The sequence below is a fragment of the Struthio camelus genome, chromosome 16 (assembly GCF_040807025.1).
Source record: "Struthio camelus isolate bStrCam1 chromosome 16, bStrCam1.hap1, whole genome shotgun sequence".
Classification (NCBI taxonomy): Eukaryota; Metazoa; Chordata; class Aves; order Struthioniformes; family Struthionidae; genus Struthio; species Struthio camelus.
This window is the reverse complement of record NC_090957.1, coordinates 20,756,340-20,777,263: the sequence shown is the minus strand read 5'-3', so window position 1 is coordinate 20,777,263 and position 20,924 is coordinate 20,756,340. Positions and strand designations below refer to the sequence as shown.

Below are 20,924 nucleotides of genomic sequence, written 5' to 3'. Positions count from 1 at the left end.
GATACTTTCTTTATAACAAGCAGGATTCCATGCTGGTTTTCTGTATGGACTGATTGTACGGTTCATTTAGCGGCTAGGAAAGTTCTGTGCTTTAACGCTCTCCAGCGTGCTGGCGATGCACGTGGCTAGTTTCCTTTCTCTGGAGGTCTTGTGACCGGGTGAACGGGAACTTGTTCTTTTCTGCTTAAAGTAATATGATAAGACAGTCCCAGCATTAACACGTTACTAATTGTGTGTTGACCAGTAGGTGCCTTAAGCCTGGATTCCAGAAAGTGCTTAAAAATCTGCAGACCCAGGAAAGAGTGAAAATGCCGTTGTCGCCTTCAAAAAACACGTTTTGGAAGGACTTAATTGGACTTAAACTGCGTGCTTAAAATTGAGCCCCACGTAATAGTAGTCTCCATGTATCAGGGACCTTTCCTGAAGAAGTCGGTGCTCGTGCTCTGCTTTACCTGACCTTCAGAGAGATTTCCGATGATCTCTTTCAGGCCTGCGGCTCTTAGTGCTCTCTCTGCATCTCGTTGTTGGGGATGTTCGTTTGTAGTAAACGAACCAGCCGCTCGGGCTTTCTTGTTGCGTCGGTTGGGAAAACGCAGGGTTTGGAGAGAAAAGAGTTCATGCTTTGTGTAGCACGCTTCGTCCCAAGACCTGCAAGCGCTCCACAAATGTTTTGAGCTCCTCCTGGGCTGCGGCAGGTTGTAGCGCTGTTCGCTGCGGGCACGGCGCCCGGAGGAGGCTGGGCCCGGCTGCGGGCAGGCCCGGCGGCTGGCGCTGGCGCGGCCGAGGCGCTGACTCGAGCTCCCGCGCGTCCGGCGGGGGCTGCGAGGAGGCTGCACGGCCCGCGGCGTCGCGTCCGTGGGTCGCCCCTCTGTCTCTTTAGAGCTGCTGGCGGCCCCTTTTCCCCCTCCCTGTACTGCGGGAAAAACTGGATCGAAAGGTGCCTGCCATATCTTAAAAATAACTGCCTAAGTCTAATTCCCGTGCCAAGGAGCCGCGTGTTGCTCGGGGCCAGCGGTGAGACGCCGAGAGCTGCTGGCCCAGCTGCAGCTGGGGTGGCCGAGGGGCCGGGCTGCGCGGGCTGCAGCGCGCACGACTCGGTCTCCTCCTTCTTCTCTGCCTGCCCGCGAGCGAGCCCAGGGGACGGGGCGGGTGAGGAGGGGACGGCTGAGCCGCTCGAGCGGGGGGCCAGCCTTCAGCTGACCGCAGAAGTGTAAAACCTGAGTTACGCTCAGGGTGGAAAGCGCCTTGTGCCCTCTCGTCCTGGGAGCCGCTTCCCGTTGCTGCAGGAACAGCAAACAGAGATGGGCAGAGTTTGAAATGATGCTGAAATTAAACTAAATGCTGATGCCCTTGTTCCTGCAGCCCGGAAAGGAGGACAAATGTTGGAGCTGTTGGCTTTCCAAGTAGTGGTGGTGTTCAGTATAGCTAAAGCCCATCTAGAGAGATTATTGACTGGGGAGCGTTGCATATTGACAAACAAGTGATGCCGCTTAAAAGGCGCGGTGTAGTTAAAGTGGGCCAGTATCCCTTAAGTGGGTGCAGTTGTGTCAGCGTACAGCAGCACACACCCCTATAGATAGCTGTCTCGGCTGGGAAGGCCGCGTAGGCGTTACAGCTCTGTGCCCGTCTCCGTACGTGCACGCTCACCAGAACTACCCTTTAGCAGCGCGACCTCCCCACCAGGCTGCGGCGTGACAATGCAGCGGTCTGCAAAGGCTGTGCAGACCAGGCCTAATAGGCAGTGCGTCTTAAGTATTGTTTGGAAAGGAAAACAGATTGCAACTTTGCAGCGTTAATATGCAAACGAGCACTGTGGCAGGAGGAAGAATTATTCCTGCTGACGGCAGCTAATGTTCCGTGAAAGTAAAATCACAAACTGCCTCGCACCTGGCTGGCGAAAGTGCTGAAGGAGCAATGTTCTGCCGGTACCCCCATGGTGGCCTCGCCTCAGTTGCAGGGAGAGAGGAAAACTTCCCTTCCCTTGCCATGGCGCCTTTCGGGATATTTAATGGTGTGGGAAAACTTTTGAATGCTGGCGGGGAGGTGGGGGTAGTTGGGCTGAGTCTTTGAGAGCATCCGACTGAAGAACGGAGCTGAGAGGAGCTTCAGCGTTGTCTGCTCTTGTGGTTCTGCTATGACCCTTGTGATATTCGATATATTTAAGCTTCAGTTCACAGAGTGATGTGATTATGTTTAACTCTCAGCGTTTGCTTTCAGAAGAGTAAGTGCACCTATGTTTCAGCTGGAGAAGCTCAAGAATGTAAACCCTACTGGATCACGCGTGAAGGCCAGAAAAGAACATTGTAAAATTGTGTGTGTATATACATTCACATATATATAAAACTAAAAATATATAGTTTGCCTCATGTTTGTAATTGGTAGCAACTCCTGTAGGCAGGTAGGTATTGAGGGGAAGGGGCTGGGAGCAGAGCGGATGGAGTTTGGGTTCTTCATTCATTTGTGGAACTCAGGAGAAAAAGGGGAAATACTTGTGAAAAGTTACTCAGTTATTGGGGAAATTAGTAGAAAATAATGCATGAGTGTGTGTGTGTGCACGAGCATGTGCGCATAGATGTGCACAGGGAGACTTGAATAAAGAGACAGAAAAGCAAGCACGTGAGGAACAGGTCCTCTGATCGCAGCAGAGGAGCAAGGTTAAGGTTTCAAGGAGCGTGGTTGGCTCTGGGACCACATACGGGTCCCTTAAAACATCTGTACCTTACTTTCTCTTCTAGTCCCACCCTCTTCCTTGTCTGTGAGATGGGTAAAACACAAAGCTGTTTTGAGGCAGAGTGAGCTAAAGGTCTGGGGGGTTTGGAGGCTCTCCGGCCAGCGTCTGCAACGAGGGCCTGTACTTTGCCTCTCCAGCGAAAGGCACGAGCAGAAGCCCCGCAATTTAATAGCAGCCTCTGGTTGAAGGAGATCAGAATATGCCCCTTTTCACACTTTTTAATACAAACTGAAGTGTTTTTAGCTGATGACATATGTTTTAAAGTTGGTCAGTTGCTCCCTGTCTCATACTGCAGCACGGACCAGCTTTGATCACGGCAGGAGTTTGTGGCGCAGGTTGCTGGCAGAAGCGCGGACGGGAGCGCTGCTCGAGTTCGCACGCTCGCTTTGTTAACCAAATGCTACGGCTTCGTGTAAACGTGTATTGTGTGGCACTAGATCAGTGTGCTTCAAGAAACAAGTGTGGATGTCTGTTTTGTGTCCTTCATGTCTTACGTTAGCTTGTCCGCTGTTAAAGCAAAGAGCCGATCTCAGGAGCGGGGTGTGATTCCTGCTGCTGCGTGGGCTCCTCCGGGGTCCTGCGGAAAGGGACTTGCCCGGGGGAGAGCGGGGTCAGTCCCCTGCTCACCCAAACACCTCCGTCCTCTTCTGCTTGTCCCTATGGATGGACCTTTGCTGAGCTGGAGTAACAGCGTGTGTTGTCCTTGCCTTGAATCTTGCCCCTAGGCAGAAGCCCAGCAGTGCAGGCGTGGTTTTACCTGGCTTGGCACATCCGCTGGGCCAGACGTGGGCGAGGGTCTGCGTCGGCACGGGGCGGCCGTTCCCTTGGTGTTCGCTGCCGCAGGAGCTGCTCGACTGCACGCGATTTCATGCTGCAGCAAGGGTGCATTGGTCTCTCTGTCTGATACTGGAGGTAATGGGGCTTCATCGGGGTCTTGTGAGAGTAATTACCATAGAAATGCCGTGGTGCTCGGATACTGCCTTTGGTGGGCAGCTCGGTACGGGGTGTGCAGATGTATGAAAAGAGGTCGTCCAGACTGCGTTTGCTTTATTTATACAGCATGTGTTATCTCTGTTGCTATCCAGAGCATGTTTTGAGCACGTAGGAAGTCCTGAGTGGTGCCGCACTCTGGACCTGAGGCTGTCCTTAAAGATAACCGAGTCCGTGAGCATTTAGGGCAGCGGGCAGTGTCACCGAGTGCTGCGCATCCCTTAACTGCTGTGCTCGTCCTCAGGGTAAGATGCCACTCTCTTCTGCAGCCAAACTCTAAGCTTGTCGGTGCCCATCCCCATCCGTGCAGGGCTGCAAGTAGCACAGCATGAAGCAAACTGTTCTTATCGCTGTCTCCTGGACGTGTTTGTTGCTAGTGACTGCATGAATTGGAGGCAGTGGTTCCTGCTGCGGGGGAGGTGGGTGCTGTCAGTCATCTTTGCCATTTTCCGTCAGCATCTCGGAGCAAAGACCTGCCATGGGGTGGTAAAGCAGCTGTGGGGCCCCTACTAGCTGCACAAGTGCTCGCCTGGGAGAGGATTTGGTACATCTCACTGCCTCCAGAGAGCTCCCGGAGATACGGTCTCAGTGTCAGCTCCTCAAACTCTATTATTTTGTCTCAAAAATGCAGCAACGGACCTATTTTCCATCAAGCTAAGGAGACCCAGGGGACAGCTGCCCATGTGCTGGCGGGCATAAATTGTTCTGGGCAATTAGACCTGGCCCCAGAACGTGACTGCAGAGGAGATCAGACCAGGCCCAAGGCTTGCTTTGCTGGGATTGAGGCAGGCTCTACCGTCTCCGCGTAAAAGCACAGCAAACACACACATGCCCTGAAGCCAAGGAGAGGATAACACTATGATGGTTTTACTATGCTTTCTTGGTTGCTGTTGTCCTCAGCTTAATTTCCATTGTGAAAGGCATCCCTGAAGTACCTGATGCTACACTCAGTTCTGGGAGATAAGGACCGCTTTGTCTGGAGAAAGTAACTGCCAGTGCTTGTGTGAATTAATGAGCTGTTAATGACTGTTTGCTGGGGTGGTTTGCTCTGCATTCCTTTTTCTCGCGGGGACTCGTCCTGCCTCATTCCCTGGTGGTGTATCGTGGCGGGGTGTGTCATACCTTCTGGGGACGGGTCCCCGGAGTTTGTCACGCGTCCCTTCTGCCCAATGGAGAGCGAGACTGCTGCCGACCCGGGCTGACTTTCCTCCATCTCACTGGCACTGGCCTCACCTGTTTTCCTTACCTGTTTTCATTGCCTTCCCTGCTGCTGGTTAGGTAGCGGCACAGCAGCCCGCCACGCCAAAGACAGAACTACCTTTATGTTTCCGAATTTTTTTTGCAAGACCCTTGTCCTCCCACTTGGTGGTGGCAGAGGTGTTCCTTGGCGGTGTTAGCTGATGCGTGGGGGAAATCTAATGAAGACAAGGCAAGTTCTCAGACAAGAGAGCAGGTCAAAGGAAAACTCTGAGAGCCCTTGTGTAGTCTATAACTTGATCTGAGTGTGGCAAACTGCCTTATTTTCATCAATGCTTCACGTTATTAATGCCAAAGAAAGAATGTGTGAGAAATTGTCTCTATGGAGTCATCTTTAATTTGTCCTGCTGTGGAAAACTCTGTTATTTCTGGAGAGCATTAGTCATTCTTACATCTCCCTTGGTAGACTAAGCGTTGAGTAACATGTTGGCTTTTTGCTAGAGCATTTTGAAGTCCAAGGGTAGCCACTGTGCTTTTTGGCAAGCATTTGCGATACTCTCTGCCATGTCGCGGCTGGTGAGCGAGCCCTGAGATTAACGTGATTGAATGACTGTTTTAATTTCAGCCCTGATGGAGCAAAATTAGTTACAATGATATGTGTGTGTGAATAAAATTGTAGTTTTATTAACTATAATTGCTAGAGAAGACTTTTTAAAGACTTGACTGCTGGGGGGAAAAATTACTAGCCCTGGAATTTGTTCTTGCACAGTATGGCATTGATTATTATCGTGGAGCATAACATGTTAGCCCTTGGTTGGTGAGTCATCATTGTGATGCACTGGGAAGCGCTCATTGAGGGACCTGCTGGTATGTCGCTAACTCCCAGGGGTGTTACACGTCCTGTGCCCGATCTGCGCAGGATGTGGATCTGCTGCCACTCAGCCAGGGAGCTGTGGCTAGCTAGTGAAGGTGTAGCATTTCATGCTTTTAGCCCTGGAGGTCTCCAGTTCGCTCCCTGGAGCATCGGCCAAGGTGCTAGCTATCATGGTGGGTCCTCAAGTAGTGCCCTCAGCGTAGTAGGAGTGTATGGAAACTGGGGTTTGGCCACGTTCTGGAGTTTGGTGAGTTTATTTGTGCTGGGCCAGGACATGGTTCTTTAACCATCACGATGTGGTGGGCTGAGACGGGAAGGGACTGAGCAGTGACGTGCCTCTAAAGGGCAGGGCCTGCTTCTGCAGACTTTGTAGAGTCTGTGGTTCGTTGGCTCGTTGCTACCAAAAGCAGTGGCCCCCGAGCCTGGCTCTGTGTCCTGGCCGTGTGCTCTTACCGTTCCCGCGTGCCAGCCCGGCTCATGCAACCCGTTGCTGAGCTGGTTCAGGGAGCCAGGCCAGCAGAAAGCGAACCCCCCAAAAGGTGCCCTGTGATTTTGGGTTACCCTGGCGTAGCTGTTGCACCAAGGTCCGCTACAGTGCATGGAGGTGTGATCGGAGGAAGGTCTGAGCCCTGTTGTCAAATTTAGGCTCGAGGCCACAGATGGCTGAACTGAAGAGTTAGACCTGGCTTGGCTTTGAAGGCATCTCGGTAATCAGTGAATGGCACTTCATGCCCGTTAAGAAAGGGGAAGGAGCTGCATTGGGGAGGAGGGTAAGGCGTTCATGACAGAACGAGGGGAAAAGGTTAAAATATTTGTTGCTTTGTTTAATTCCCTTGTAATCAAACCCAGAGGCCTGGTATGGGGAACGTTTTTTTTTTTTCCTAACTATCTGGCATGCTATGTGCATTCATCTTAATTTCTGCAGGGGAGGAGGTTGCAAATCTGCAGGAGCATGTTGCTGGCTCTTAGATTTCACAGGAGTATTCAAAATAATAGCACCTGACAGTTTACTAGCAAATAAGAGGTTTTTCTGCTTCAGAAAGCAAAATATTGTAGGAGTTATGCAGTGTGTATAAATAATTTGAGGAACTAGGCCAGAATATCCAGCACACTTTTCTAGGAAGAGCTGAAGATTTGATAGATCTGTAAAGTTTACGAATCGAGAAACAGAGGGCAGAAACACAACCCAGATGTGTATTGTTGAATGTCATCCTTGTTTAATTTCTTTTTTTGTAGGACCTAATCTGAATTGCCAAAGCATTAGATTATAGCGCGGTATTTCATTTGTCTGGCCTATTTCTTCTGTCCCTTGAACAGATGAAAAACATGGCCCTCAATGTGATCGGCAGTGTTTGCACTAAGCAGCCCCTCCTTCCCCCGGCCCCCGTCTCGATCCGGCAGCGGGCTCGGGCTGAAGGCAGCTGGAGGGGAGACGTGCTTGCGAGTGCTTGACCTGGGCTGGATGCGTCAGAAACTCGGGTTTTGAATCAGGGCAAACTTTCCTGGACTTGATGAGAAGGAATGTGAAGAAGAAAGAGTGCTGTGTGCTCATTAGGGAGGGTTATGCAAGCGGGCAGTTTGCTCACGAAGGTTTTACTGAATGAGTGAACTTGATTTACATGGAAAAAAAACAAACTTGGAAATTTGAAATAGTGGCTGTTATTCCTGTGTGTGCATGCCGAGACCCTGGAAATAAATGTCCACTTCATAAGCTGCATTTACATCATTTCCGTGGGTTTCCAGTCTGTACAAACAGCCCGTGCTCCTGCATGGGTGCACATGCCCATCCTGCACGCGTGGCTCGGCCAGAGGGCAGCAGGGCGCTTGGCAGCAGGGCGGGAGACAGGGAAGTCTTCTGTGAATCACCAGCTTCACGGTGTCTGCAGATGGTGACCGTGCCTTGGCCAGTATCACGATGCCTTCGAGCGTGCACATCTCCGGGTGCTGGAGTGGTCCCCTTGTGGGAGTCGTTGCAACCTTCCCTGGAAAGGAGGAGGAAGACTTGGAGATAAATAATTTGGGGCATCAGCACTCAACGCTTGGGGCGAGAGGCACGGGGACAGCTAGGCATGGAGGCAAGCATGGTCGTTTGTCTCTTGCTTCCCTTTGGGAAGGACACAAGAAGCAATGCAAGCAGGGGAAGGGGTGCCCAAACTGCCTCCACCTGGCAGCCTGGGAAATCAAGGGGGGGCTGTTGGACCCATATTTGTATTTCCTTCCTTATTCCCCAAACTGTTCCCTTTAAGGGAGGGGTTATCCTGTATCTTCGCTCCGGTTGTCCGTTCCAGGGCTTTCCTGATGGCTTTGTGCCCAGCTGTCCCATACTGAAGAGGTGCTGCAGGATTTCCCTTGGGCTCCCATGAAACTGGTTGTGCTTTTTGCTTGATTTCAGCTGAGTTGGGATGTAAATCCAGATTGTAGAAATAAAAGACTGAGCATGAAGTTTTCCAGAAAATACCCTGTTTTGGTCAGCTCAGCTTTCTAGCTAGGTTTTCCTTGATTTCAGTGGAAGCACCTGTGGAGAACGGTTTTGAAATTCCTGTCTCTGAGTCTTATTGATTTGCTTCTTGCCTGTGTAGAAGGTCTTTCGTTAAGGTTTGAGTAGTGATAGGCCAGCACTAAGTTTGATCTTCTCTGACTGCTCAGGCCTGCCCCGTGGAAAAAGAGAGGAGTTAAAAACCCTTAAGAAGAAAGTGGGAGGAATGAATGGAGAATATGGTGCATTCTTGTACTGGGTTAGACCAGTTGCATTAAATTCAGGGCCTTTCCAAGTACAATTAATAGTCATTTTATTTAGGTCATCCTGGTTTTGTTGCTTTAAATATATGTCTCCATTAAAGTTGAAAAAAATCAAGTACATTTATCTCTGTGGATCCTTTTGTGAACAGATTGGGCATATTTTAAATAACCCTGGGAACTGTTAGCATTATGAAAGCCTTTGGCTCCTCCAGTTTTTTTTTTCTTTCCTCCTCTTTTCCCCTATTCCTCCTTCTGGGCAGTGATTAAAGAAATGGCATATGTCTTCCTTTTCTTACAGCCCCTAGTGGATTGAAAAAAAATGAAATCAACGAAAACTCGTTACTTAGGCTTTATGTAAGAACCTAATTTTAGTTTTGTTCGGGGTCTGAGTTGGGTGTGCATATGTGCTGGAACTGGGGAGAAGTCGTATGGACTTAAGACATGTCCGTTTGTTACTGGTATTATCTGGCAAGTCTTTTTTTTTTCCCCCCTCCCCTCCCTTTTCCTTAAGTGCTAAGACTTTGTTCATTTTGTAACGTTCTCTCATTTGATGCTCTTAATTAGTTTGGATTAATCAGCTTCTTTAAGCTTCAGTGTTGAGCCCTACTGGGTTGGACAATATATCTACATCTTCTGGCTCGCGAGGCACCTTGGGGCACGGGGCTGCCGCTCAGCAGCGGGAGGCCTCTGCCGTGGGGCTCGTGGCCGCCCTCGCCCCTCTTCCCTCGCTCTGCGTCAGGCCCCTCTCCCACCTCCCCGTGCAGGTGTTGCTCCGGTGCCGGCTCTGGCACGCACCGACCTGTCCACTGCAAGCCGGAGGCTTCGTTTCCACCGCCATCGTTCAGCAGGCACCGGATGGCTGCACTTTTTGATCTCTTGATGACTTGAATTGGTTTTGTACTGGTTTGGTTTTTGCTTCTGTTCGTTGATCAAGCAATGGGATTTCCATTTGCTCTCCCAAACTGTTCAGAGCTGAATGACGGAATAACGTCGTTCTCAGTGGAAGCCCGTGAGAGAGCTGGGGCAGTGGTTAGACTGGGCAATTTCTAGGCTCGATTCATAGAGTTTAACGAGGGTCCCACACAGGCCAGGTGCGATGTTGCTTTGTGTTTGGTGGCTCGACTTCTCTAGTTCTTTGCTATGTTTTTTTCACATGCGCAGAGGGAACAGAGGGGGCTGCGCAGAGGGGGCTGCCCTCGTAGCTGGTCCCGGGGCTGAGCTCAGGACTTGCTGCTAAAACCTTGAGTCTGTGCGGTTTGAGCTGCAGCTCCGGAGGTGCTTGCCTGGGGTGCAGCAGACTTATCCGACATTGGTATTTGAGAGTGGGCAGAACAGCTCTGCGCTGACCCCGCGCGCTTACAGCACTGATGGGAAGGTGAAGCTGCTGTTCACGCGAATGCTGCAGGAAGTGTAGTTACTCTGGTCTTCAGCAGCACTTCCTAGCTGATGCAGGTGAACCTGAAACTCTGCCTGATCCTTGTAAGGTCCCTGCACATTAGCATGGGTGGATGATCTTCCTGTTGGGTAAAGCTTCCTGCGCTAACTTCCCTCTCAGTAATATGGGGGGTAGTGTTTTTCTGTCATTAAAAAGTGCATTTGAGGTCTGTTGGTTTGCCTGATGCTGTACAATAGGTGACTGACTGGTCCTGGCTGTAGTGGAGAAGCAGTAGCACAGCCAAAACTAGGAGGAGAGATTGCATCTTCCGGTCCTATTTCTTCCCCCTGGATAAAACTCTCCTTTTTTGTAAGCATGGTATTAGTTGCATATTTTTAGGGGAAAGCTGGAAAACTTGCTGTCCGACCATCTTTAATACACTGGGCAAACAAAGGACCCTCATCATGAAGGAAGGGGTTAACTTGTGGACAGTCACAGCTACTAAATCTACTTGAGTTTCATCTTTTTTTTTTTTTAAGGGATCAATTTGCTTACTATAGGGTTTACTGCCGGTTACCTTGACTGTGTCCCTTATTTCTCCCTGATGAAAACTTGAACAAGCCGCTTGTGTTTGATTCACAGAGAACCGTGAGAAACGAGCTGTGTGTGTGAGGCAGTGTGGTTTTTTTCATTCTATTCAGCCCTTTGTATATTCAAATTCTTCTAGTTTCAGTTCTTGCTGTTCTGCCAGATTTCCATACCATTGATGGGTTTTCTGAATTAATAAGTTTCTTTCTCCCCCTCCTTCCCATACCCTTGCCACCTTTTTGCAACTAGTGAAAAGTTTTTCTAAGCACACTGCCCTCTCCATATTGATTTTCTCCTCTTGCTTGTCTAACCAGCTCTCAGATGTTTTATTTTGCAAGGCGTTAATAGAATTTTTCTTTAGCCATTGCACTTTATCTATTCAGGAGGTTTCGAGAAGTCTCATTGTGTCACTGGACTATGGAGGAAAGAGACTATTCTTCTGTTACAATGGCTGCCCTAAAAAATAACGCAGGGTGGGGTAAACTCAGAAAGGGCAGAGACGGAGATAAAATGTTCTGACCTTAGGAAACAGAAAAGATAACCAATTAGACGTTATTGAAAGGGCACCAGCTGGCTTAAAGAACACCCCACTGATTATGTTTTTTCTTTAAAGGAATGTTTGGTCCAAATCTGAAACTCAGCTGCAGAGGCCTGCTTCCTCCACTGCTTTCAGGTTTTCAGATTTGAACTTGTGGGACTGGCCCTCTCCTATAGAGCTGCGTGCCTGGTCCGGGTCCCAGAAGTAGATATCCCTCCTTGGAGGAATAAAGCACCCATCTCTGGGGGGTATCTGCAGTGTACTGGGTTGCAGCCAGCGTGATGGAAATCTCCTGGATTAGCCCATGCAGACTTGGTTTGTAACTGCTAATAAGAATTTATTTGCATTAAAAAGATCTCTGCCAAGATCATCATCCCAGTGGAGCAGGGCCTTAGTACACAAGGTACAAAGCTCTTTTTGCCCAGAGGACCTGCATCTGATGGGTGAGAAGGCACATCATGTTGTAGAGGTGAGAGAGGTGAACCAAGCTGCAGGTCCCCATATAACCTGGCACTGTACCAGACGTCCAGAGTCCCCATCCAGGGCCAGGACCTGTCCGTTCTCTGCCTGGAGGAGTGTGATGAGGCTGCATAAGAGGTTAAAACCTGTGGTGTTGCTGCTGCAAGCCATAGCTGAGCCTGAGAAAGGGTTTTAAACAGCAGCAGTTCAGGTTTCCGCCTGCTGGAAGGCTTCTGGATGAGACACAACCATGCTAAAGCAAAAAGAGATTAGAGTCTTGTCATGCATCGTCTTATTTCTCCTCTCCCCCTAGAAGTAATAAAACCCGGCTTTTCAAAGTCCCCGGTAATTCATAACCTTCCAGGAGGAGGTGTCATTTTGCAGTGATGTACCTTTTCAGCGCGGATGTAGCTGGTGAGACTGTTCACAGCTGCAGCCTATGAGTTAGGGCAGAGAACTTCCCCAGCGTGGCCGTGTTTGCACCACGATGCATCCGAGACCTTCCTGGTCTCCTCTGGCCCTAGTATGGGATTTGAGGCAAGGAGTTTATGGTGGAAGAATTGCACTGGAAAACCTCTGGAGCAGACTGATGAGCATGGGGATGCAAGGGTGGTCAGCACACTTGCGTGGACTGAGGTTGAGAGGGAGTTATGATGCTCTAGGAAATGGCATTAGGTGTATCGTGGGATTTTTGGTTCCGGTGAGGCCAAGACCTATGAGAATGAAAAGTAAACATTACTGTGCAAATGTAACCCCAGAGCAGAAAAAAGTGGTGGTGGGAAGGTAAAGGGTAGCTTCGTCCTTATCTGCCTTCTGCTGTTACTCAGACCTGTGAGTTTTCCTCCTTGAAGTGAAGAAAGACAGCAGGACAAATGACTCTGTGCTTAATTTAGTTTGTATTTTTCATTACGTCAGCGTCTTTAAGTCTCATTTGAGATGGATATTAAGGATTAAACAGAATTAGGGAGGCATATTATTCTCCTCCATCTCGGGCCGTTGCTAAAACATTTTGCAAACCGCTTTGACTAAAGAAAGGTAGGAACAAGTTAACCAGATAGGTTTTCAAATGAGTCTAGGTCTAGTGTAAGGTTTTGTTGCACTATATTTTTTTTACTATATCCTGGAACATATTTTAATACAGTAGTTAAGAGAAGCTGAAGTTGGGTTTTTTTACTACCTACCCCAATATATGTGTCTGCCCAGCCAAGAATGGGACTGTAATTTGGCACAAAAGTGTGCTGAATGTGTGCCCCCTGCATAAGAGGACTGCAGTCAGACTATACTCCCTGAACCATGAATTTTAACCAGCTGGAGGCTTTCAAATACTGCTGCAATTCCAGAATCATATTAAGCTAGCAGAAGCTGGCACTGCTACTAAAGTGTTCCCACTTTTCCATGCAGCACTTCTTCCAGAATCCAGAAAACAAGAAAATGAAAATCTTGTAGAAATTACTGAAAAAAAAATATAAACAAGCAAAGAACAAAAAACATCCCCAAACAACCAGTGGAATCCTTTACAGAGTAAACAGAATCAGAATTTACAAAAACAGAATTTACAGAATAAAAGCTTTTCTTCAAAGTTCTTCCTCCTTCCCCCAATATCTGCCACAATTCAGCGGTGATGCAGGTTTTCATCAAGCCCTAGTTTAAAACAAGCAATAGAAAGTCTACAACTTTTGCAGAAAGATTGTGCAGGACGTTGCCTGCAGCGCGCGGGACCGGCCTGCCTCAGCTCCTGCAGGCTCTGAGCAGCAGTTTAAAATGTGATAACGCTGACAAATAAACCCCAGTTACAGCATCCTTCTGAAATAAGTGTAAAATTTTAGGTGTGGTTGCACAGATTAAATGGAGGTGGAATAAATCATGCAAATAGTAATGAAAGTTGAAAGCAATTTGGTTGCACTTCAGTACGTTGCATCAGTCATCTCTCTCTTCTGAAGTGGAAATGCCAAGCCTGATGCGAATTAAACTTTCTCCCTCCTCCCTCTCCCCTCTTCCTCTAGCTTTTCAAAAGGCCTTTTGAAAACTCTGAATACCTTTCTTGGCTGACCAGATCTTGCCCTGCTCATACTTCTTGAAACCTCCTAATTCTCAGCCAAGACAGTGACTCTCATTTGGAGAAGGCAAGGCATGGGTTTGATTTGCATCCACAGTTCCTCTCTTGGCCCTTCCTTATCTCACTACAAAAGGGAAGAAGGCTGAGATGGGGGCTGGCGAGGGACAGATGAGAGCTGGAAAAGCTGCTTAGATGTTTGGCTTTTTAGGACAACAAACTTCTTAAGTTCACTTTTCTGCTTTACGATCAAATGCCAGCTAGGATGTGTGTTGAAAGCAGCAGATTTCCAAAAGCAGGAACTGACTCCAAGAAGAAGAGAGGAGATTTGATGAATCGTTTGTACCTGAGTTGAGACTGCTCGTGCCTCTGTTTCTCCTTCCCAATCCTGTGTGTTTGTGTCTCTGTGAACTGTGCAGCTGGTGTGTTAAAGCCTGCGTTTCCCCTCTTCTGTCTTGCAGGTAGAGGATGCCATGCTTATGTTTGACAAGACTACCAACAGGCATAGAGGTAAGAGAGAACTGGAGCTCACACATCACATTTTATAAAAGCTTCTGTACGGTGAGCACGTGTCGACACAGTGACCTGTGTGGCTAAGTTCAGCGGTGCTAAATTAGGAGAACATCTGGATTTGAGACAGCTCCCTGTGTCCTGCACGTGCTGCAGAGGAAGGGCTGTTTGGCACCAAGTGCCACACATGATGTGGAGTATCTTACTGGAGATGACTCTTCTGGTCAGTCTGATGACGTAACTTTGGGAGGATCCCTGTTAGGCTCTGTGGTGTCCCTGGAGATAGTAAAGCACAGGGAGCTGGTGTGAGGTGAGGCTGTGGGAAGAGACCCGAATTAGAATTGAAAGAAAACATCAGAGGTCTCTGTGTTTCTACAGCTGGTCCCGCTGGACGCGCATCCGAATGGGCCAGCCTCAGCCCTGCAGCATGAGCCTTCAGCCCACTGGGCACCTGCACACGTGGCTTCTTCCTGAGGCTGCGTGTTAGATACCAGAACTGCTCCGAGATACCCCCTGGCCCTTGGGGACCAGCAAGACTCTTCTCCTTTTACACCGCACAGGCTCAGTGGCTCAGGTGCCAGTTGGTTTCTGTGGGCTCGCAAACATGTAAACATACAGGGGACACGTTCATGTCCACATGTGTATGCGAGCTTTGTGCTCGCGGCCGGAGCCCCTGCGTCTGCACGGCTCATGGGGGCAGATGAAGACGATCCTTTGTAGTGCTGTAACTCCAGAGAGCCCCATCACAGATGAGGAGTCCTGTTGTGGTAGGCGCTGTGCAAATGCCAGGCATTGTTGTGACTGGTTGAGGTATGGCAATACTGACAGCACTTTGTGGGGTGCCAGGTTCAGGGCTTTGTTTTTCAGGGTTTTTGAAAGATTGTCATGCTTTTGAGGCAGTGACTTAACGTTATAATTGAGACGTTTCCTTGCCCAGTGGCTTTCCTGGAGAGCCTGTGGGGCCTGACCCCTCCAGTCAACAGGTGGCTGCTGGTTCAACTGGAATAATTTTTACCTAAGGTTGCAGCAAATAAGACCAAGTGTGAATTACCTGAGTGGATTGGGGGGGGGGGGGGGGGGTTGTGAGATGGGAACCTCAGCCGTGCTGTGATCTCCATCCTATTCCTCTCTGTGCCAAAAGCATTGTGATACTTTATTAGTAGCATGCTCGTTTATAGGGCTCCCAGGCGAGACCAAAATTGCGTTGCGGTAAGCGGCCATAGAAAAATCCCTGTCGCCAAAGAGTTCACCATCTAGGCAGGAGAGGGAGCCTGGAGGAAAGGTGTGTACAGCTTGCCCCTACTTCAGTGAAGAGAAGCTGTGCACGTGCTTGGCTTGCAGGCAGGCAAAGTGCCTTGTCCTGCAACAAGCCGTGACCAGTCCCTGGATTCTCACCCTCCTGATCTGCGGGTAAGTGTGGAGCTGGAGCTGCCCTTCGGCCGCTGGCTGCAGGTTTCCGCTCGCAGCTCCCCGGGGCGGGGGCTAGGCAGCGAGTTCAGGGGCCTGTGGACCAGGGAGAGGCAGCCAGTGCAGTAGGAAATGTGCAGAACAGCAAAGCTGCTCAATTTGCCTGGGAAGAAGGTACAAGGACCAAAGGTTGAACTTCTGTCAATCCACACACATCTTACAGGATACATGCAGAGTTTGTGCTAAATTGGGTAGCATTGGATTAAGCTGGGCGTAAGGCCAGTTAAGTTGAGACACTAGAAACTTAAGGTCTTAAAATCTTGTTACTGTGGATGGTATGGGAAGCTGTGCGAGTGCAAACAGTTGCTTGGTGCCGCTGGAAAGGAGTCTCTAGACCAAAGCTAAATTTGGAGGTTGGGGATTGTAGAGGTTGGCAGGAATTTTGGTGCTATTTGCTCCTAGTTTAGTGTTAATCCACATGCCATCACAAATCATGGCTACAGTGAGCAGTTGTTTCCTTATTTCTTTGTACAGCTGTAAAAAATGGTGGGCAGTTATGCCAGCACTTTGCTGTCTGACCATAAGTGTCTTGTCTAACAATCATTTATCTTGGGTACAGTACGTTTGCTTGCTTGCAAGACCTGTGTGCTACACAGATTGTCTTGAATGTATGCTAAATGTAATCCTCTAAAGCCTCAGGACGTGGGGGTTAAAAGCCAGTTTTCTCACTTTATTAATTTTCCTGTAGGCTATGTATGTGATCCAGCAAGGTGAATGAATCTGGAGCCAGAAGCTCCAGATTTCTAACCACCCTTTGCATTCCAGACTTTGGGGAAAACACAGCAATTAGATCTCCAGTTTCCTCAGCAGTAAAATAGGGGTGACCTGTGCTCATGGTGTCCTGCAAGAATGCTTTCCCAGCATTGGGGTTTCAAGCATGCTGGTGTCTTGAAGCTCAGGACTTCTACTCCTCTGATAATGGTATCTCAGAAAGAAGCAGGATCTCCAGAAGGGGAGTTTCCCTCCATATATTTCACAACAGAGATAAGGTTTCATTATTGCTTGTGCAGTTCTGTGAAAATAAGCTGAGGATTATTTTCAATGTTATGGTCATTCATTTCAGTGGAAATAAATGATGTGCTTCTGTCTCTCGGTGAACTCGTTCACACTGCAGCTGCAGCAGAGATGCTGAGCTCCCAGGCAGATCCCAGTCTGGTAGCACTGCCGTTTAGCTTGGTGGGGCTATAAGTACCTGGAGTTTCCAAGTGGCACAGATAACTGCAGCGTGGACAGTCTCTGCGACCCTCTTCTGTCCTCTCTGTATGAGGCTGAGTTTATGCTACCATCTCCCCACTTTAGTATGGCACATGTTAGGAGGCAGTGTAGAAAGCCAGCTACAGCATGTGGCTTCTGTCCCCATGTGGCAGCCTGGAAATATAGCTTGGAGGTTTCTTCCGTCTGCCCTTCTCGCTCCAGGCACTTAAGCGGGCACACTTTTACTCTTTGGGGGGGCTCGCTTGATCGATGCAGTTATTGTCTTGGCCACAGTGTGACAGCTTCCTGGAGTAGTATATATAGCCCATTTGTTTAGGGAGGCTGCCAAAATGCGTAGGGGGTCCTAAGTGAAGTCAGGAGATGGCGCAAGCACTAGAGGTTGGAGAGGGAAGAGCTGCCCAGCTCGGAGTACCAGCCCTTGCCATGGTACCCTGCCTTCTGTCTCCATGGCAGAATCAAAAGACTTGAACTCATGACTGTCTCTGTCTGAAGTATTCACTGGTCTGACATTTGCCTCAACAAGTAACTTAGTGCCGATGGCTGGATGAATCGGGCAAGCCTCCAGGACAACGTTCCCTCCCAGCCACTGATTCCTTTCTAAAGTCGAGGATCATAGGACCCAGAAAAATTCAGCAGCAGTGAGCAAAAGTCTTGCTTGGAAGGATAAGAGTCTTCCAAGCCAAGGAAGCAATTGAACAGCCAGTGCCCATCGGTTTTCTAATGGGAACCAAGTGTTCAAAACTTAGAGAGTTTAGAAAGTTCAACTCCTGACAATGTCCTCTTATCACTGGCAAATTTCCAGCCCTTTTCTTTCCAACCACCCTTAAAGAGGCCGTAAATACTCTTCTCCAGCCAAGGTCTTGGTGTTCTGTTTGTTGCGTTTAAGAGCTGGGTTACACAGTCCGTGTGTGTTGGACACAACAAGGGGCTTGCGTTTCCCCTCTGGCCTGGCTTCAGGAGAGCCGCAGGACTGAGTCTCCCACAAGGCTCACACTCAAGACTTGGCCACTGGGTATGTGCTTCAGTGAGTCCTCTGCCTGCTTCTGTTTGTGTTCTTTGTTTTCTTCTCTTAAACTGCCTCTTAACCTGGTGAGTTTATGCAGCATGCGGTGGAGGCTGGAAATGCATCCCGGTGTTCAGAGGGACTCTGTTCTCTGCCCTTTCAAGGCTTTTGCAACCGAACTCTGGAGGTTCCTGACCTGCAGGTTCCTGCCTCTGAGACTGCACAGAGAGGAACCTGCTCTGTTAGCCCGGGAAGCGTGGTCTGTGCCACTCGATCCAAGAGCACAGGAGGCTGGAGCCAAAGGTGGCTCCAGGTGGACGGGGGGAGAAGAGACTGTATAGGGGCATCAAAAATAGAGCAGTGGTATGTTAGCCCTTTCTTTGTTTCCTGCAAGCAAGACACTCGCTCTTCTGTACAGACCTCAAGGTGATCCTTGCTTTGTCCCCCATGTGGCACTGTGCTGCTGTAAGCACTTTCCAAGACATGAGGGCACTGGGAAACATTTATGTTTGTGCTCTGTGCTAGTGCTGATCTGTGCTTTCACAGCTCTGCTTCAGCTCTTTTTATGTGCTCGTAGGGGAAGGTGGAAGAGTGTGCTGGGCAGCCTGCGCTACCCACTGTGACCCCGAGAGATAAGCCCGTAGAGGATGGATTCTCTCGAAACATCTTTCCGAAGAAAAGTTCCATGATGCCTGAAGTTGAGGGCAGCAGATGGAGTGGGCGCCTTAGCTTCTGTGAAACCCTTTGTTTCTTCCACAAAGGATCTTTGTCGCTCAATTTATGTTGAAGATGAGAGGCAACCAGTGTTCCTTGTTTTCCAGCAATTACGTGAATTATTTTATTGGCTAAGTTTTTTATAGTCTACTTTTGCTCCATGTGCTCCATAACGTTTCTCTTCACGTTGGCATCCTTGTGTAAGCAGCTGGAAGAGATCTAACGGTTGAGGAACTACAGTGAAGAGTCCGAAAGGCTGAAAGTACAGACTCCAAGTGCTGTTAGATAGGAATGACGTTATTTGGGCCTCCGTTGCTCCACTTGAATTAGGCTCTGGACCTGGGTCTGTTGGGTGTTGGGAACTGGGTATATCCCTCTTGCTTGTGCCATCCAGAGTTAGATGGAGGAGGCTCCAGCAATTTTCAGGAGGTGCTCGGCACCTTAGAAGACCAGCGATGTTTATGAGGCTGTTTCCCAGAAAACAGGCTTACCCTTTTGTTAGTTGAGTGATGATGACTGTTGCTTATTCATCCAGGATTAGTCAAAATGCCTCTGCACGGGTGAAGCGTTCGAATGATGCAGGGTAGTGCTTCGGGAGCAGCACCAAAGAGGCGAGAAATTCAGAGCTCTGGATCTCTAGACCTGCCAAGTAAAGGTGGAAGGAAAAACAAATGTAGCGTAAAATGAAAGGTAGAGAATCATCTTCATGTTTGATATTTTTATCAAGTCTTTTCAAACATTTCCCCCCCCTTTTTACAGGTAGCTATGGCTAATTAGGCTAATAAACCGTGTAGTAGGTTGTTGTGACCAGGACAGTTCTGCTGCATTGATGGTTTATAAAATGACCCCAGATTTTACAAATGGTGACATTTAGATTGGATTTGGAAACATGTTTAAAATGCAGTAGTGTGCAGCAACAGCGTTAATGGCAATTCTTAAAACCACTTGCGAGTTACAATCTGTGTCTTCAAATCAGCCAAGGGAAAGAGCAATGGCAGATAAAATATCCACTGAGGTTATTCTAGTTAGTAGATGCCTAGACTAATCAACGTAGGCAAGGGAAAGGAAAAATATTAAAATTCACTCACTACTGCTAGGAGGGGAGATAAATTTCATTGCAGCAAATTGAAAATATTTGTTGACATAATTCTGGCATGTGTGTGTTGTTCATGTGTATATTCTGATGTGGTGCAGCTTGTCTACACGTGCAGCCCTTGAACAGCGTGGATTTGTGAATTGAAATACAGAGATTCCACCAGCCATACATAGTAAGAGGCATTTTCAAAGCTGCTCAGTGTTGAGCAGGGCTATTAATACCTTGGGAAGGCTTTAAAACTCCACCCAAAATAAAACTTAATCCCTTGTCAATTGGCCACATATTCATTTGCAGCATTAAAAAGGTCATTAGCTAACCACTGTTGCCTGTGCTGGTGCTTCCCCCCGCCCTTTCTTTTTAAATGACAAGCAATTCCTAGATGTTTTCTAATGAAAATAAGATTCAGAGCTATTCCATTTCATCCCTATCTGCCTGGCCATATTAATGGGAGGCCACAAAATCTGTGAGTGCTTAATTGAAGATGTGGTTAGCTTTTGAAGTACTGTAGGTAAAACAATCCCTAGGTGTACTGGGATGCAGTATTGTCTCGCAACAGTTCTCCTTTTAGCCTGGTCATTTAGCTGTGGTAGTGGGCGCCCAATGAACGCATGCAGAGAAGGCAAAAATCCCGTAGGGAAGTAATTTCTTACTGGAAAGAAAATATTGCTAGTCGTCTATTTCTGTACACTGCTCTGTACTTCTGCACAGGGGAAGAAAACACAGAAGTCCTCTTAAGCATTCTGGAAGATCACTTGCATCCCTTTACAGCCTAAAATTTCATAGAGCTGAAAATTAGCGGGTCAGTCTTGAAAGGGTTTAGCAGATGAAAAAAAAATAAGAGGGTGGTGCTATTTTGTTACCCTTGCAAGCTCCAGATAAAATCTTGAGTTCAGCATTAGTTATTGATCTTTGGGGTTGGAGGGAGCCTTGCAAGATGATGATGTCCTTCTAACTTCATTATGTAAGGGAGCTCCAGAAGGCATACCAATTTGCAGCCTGGCAAATCAGACGGACGGTGCTGGGTGGGGTGGCTTCCCCACCCCACAAGGGGTGGCCCTTGTGCGTGTCCCCATGCTGGGCAAGCCCCCAAGTCCCAGCAGCGGGAGGCTTGTTTGCTGTATCCATCAAAGCTGTGGAGGACTGCTGCATGCGGCTGGCTGCGTAGGAGGAGGAAGGAAGGAAAGAAGTGTTAGATGAAAGGTGTCTGAACCAGAGAGTGCAGGAGTGGGCTCTGCTCTTCCCAAGCTGTTTAAATTTAGTGGAACGGAAAATGCAGTGGAGTGAATTTTTTCCTGATAAATTTGTTGGGCAACTCCCCTTTCTTTCTGCAACTGTTAAGCGTGGAGGTAGAGATTAGTCAAGAGAAGGTGATATA

General features: G+C 48.5%; 1 protein-coding gene across 22 annotated transcripts in view; it reads left to right on the top strand.

Moving 5' to 3' along the window:
• MSI2 (musashi RNA binding protein 2) overlaps window positions 1-20,924 on the top strand; it is a 286,908-nt gene that overhangs the window by 147,409 nt on the left and 118,575 nt on the right. For all 22 annotated transcript variants that reach the window (XM_068909335.1, XM_068909330.1, XM_068909337.1 and 19 more), the window contains exon 7: window positions 14,006-14,054. In XM_068909335.1, coding sequence (XP_068765436.1) covers window positions 14,006-14,054 — 49 coding nt within the window. The remainder of the gene's footprint in view (window positions 1-14,005; window positions 14,055-20,924) is intronic.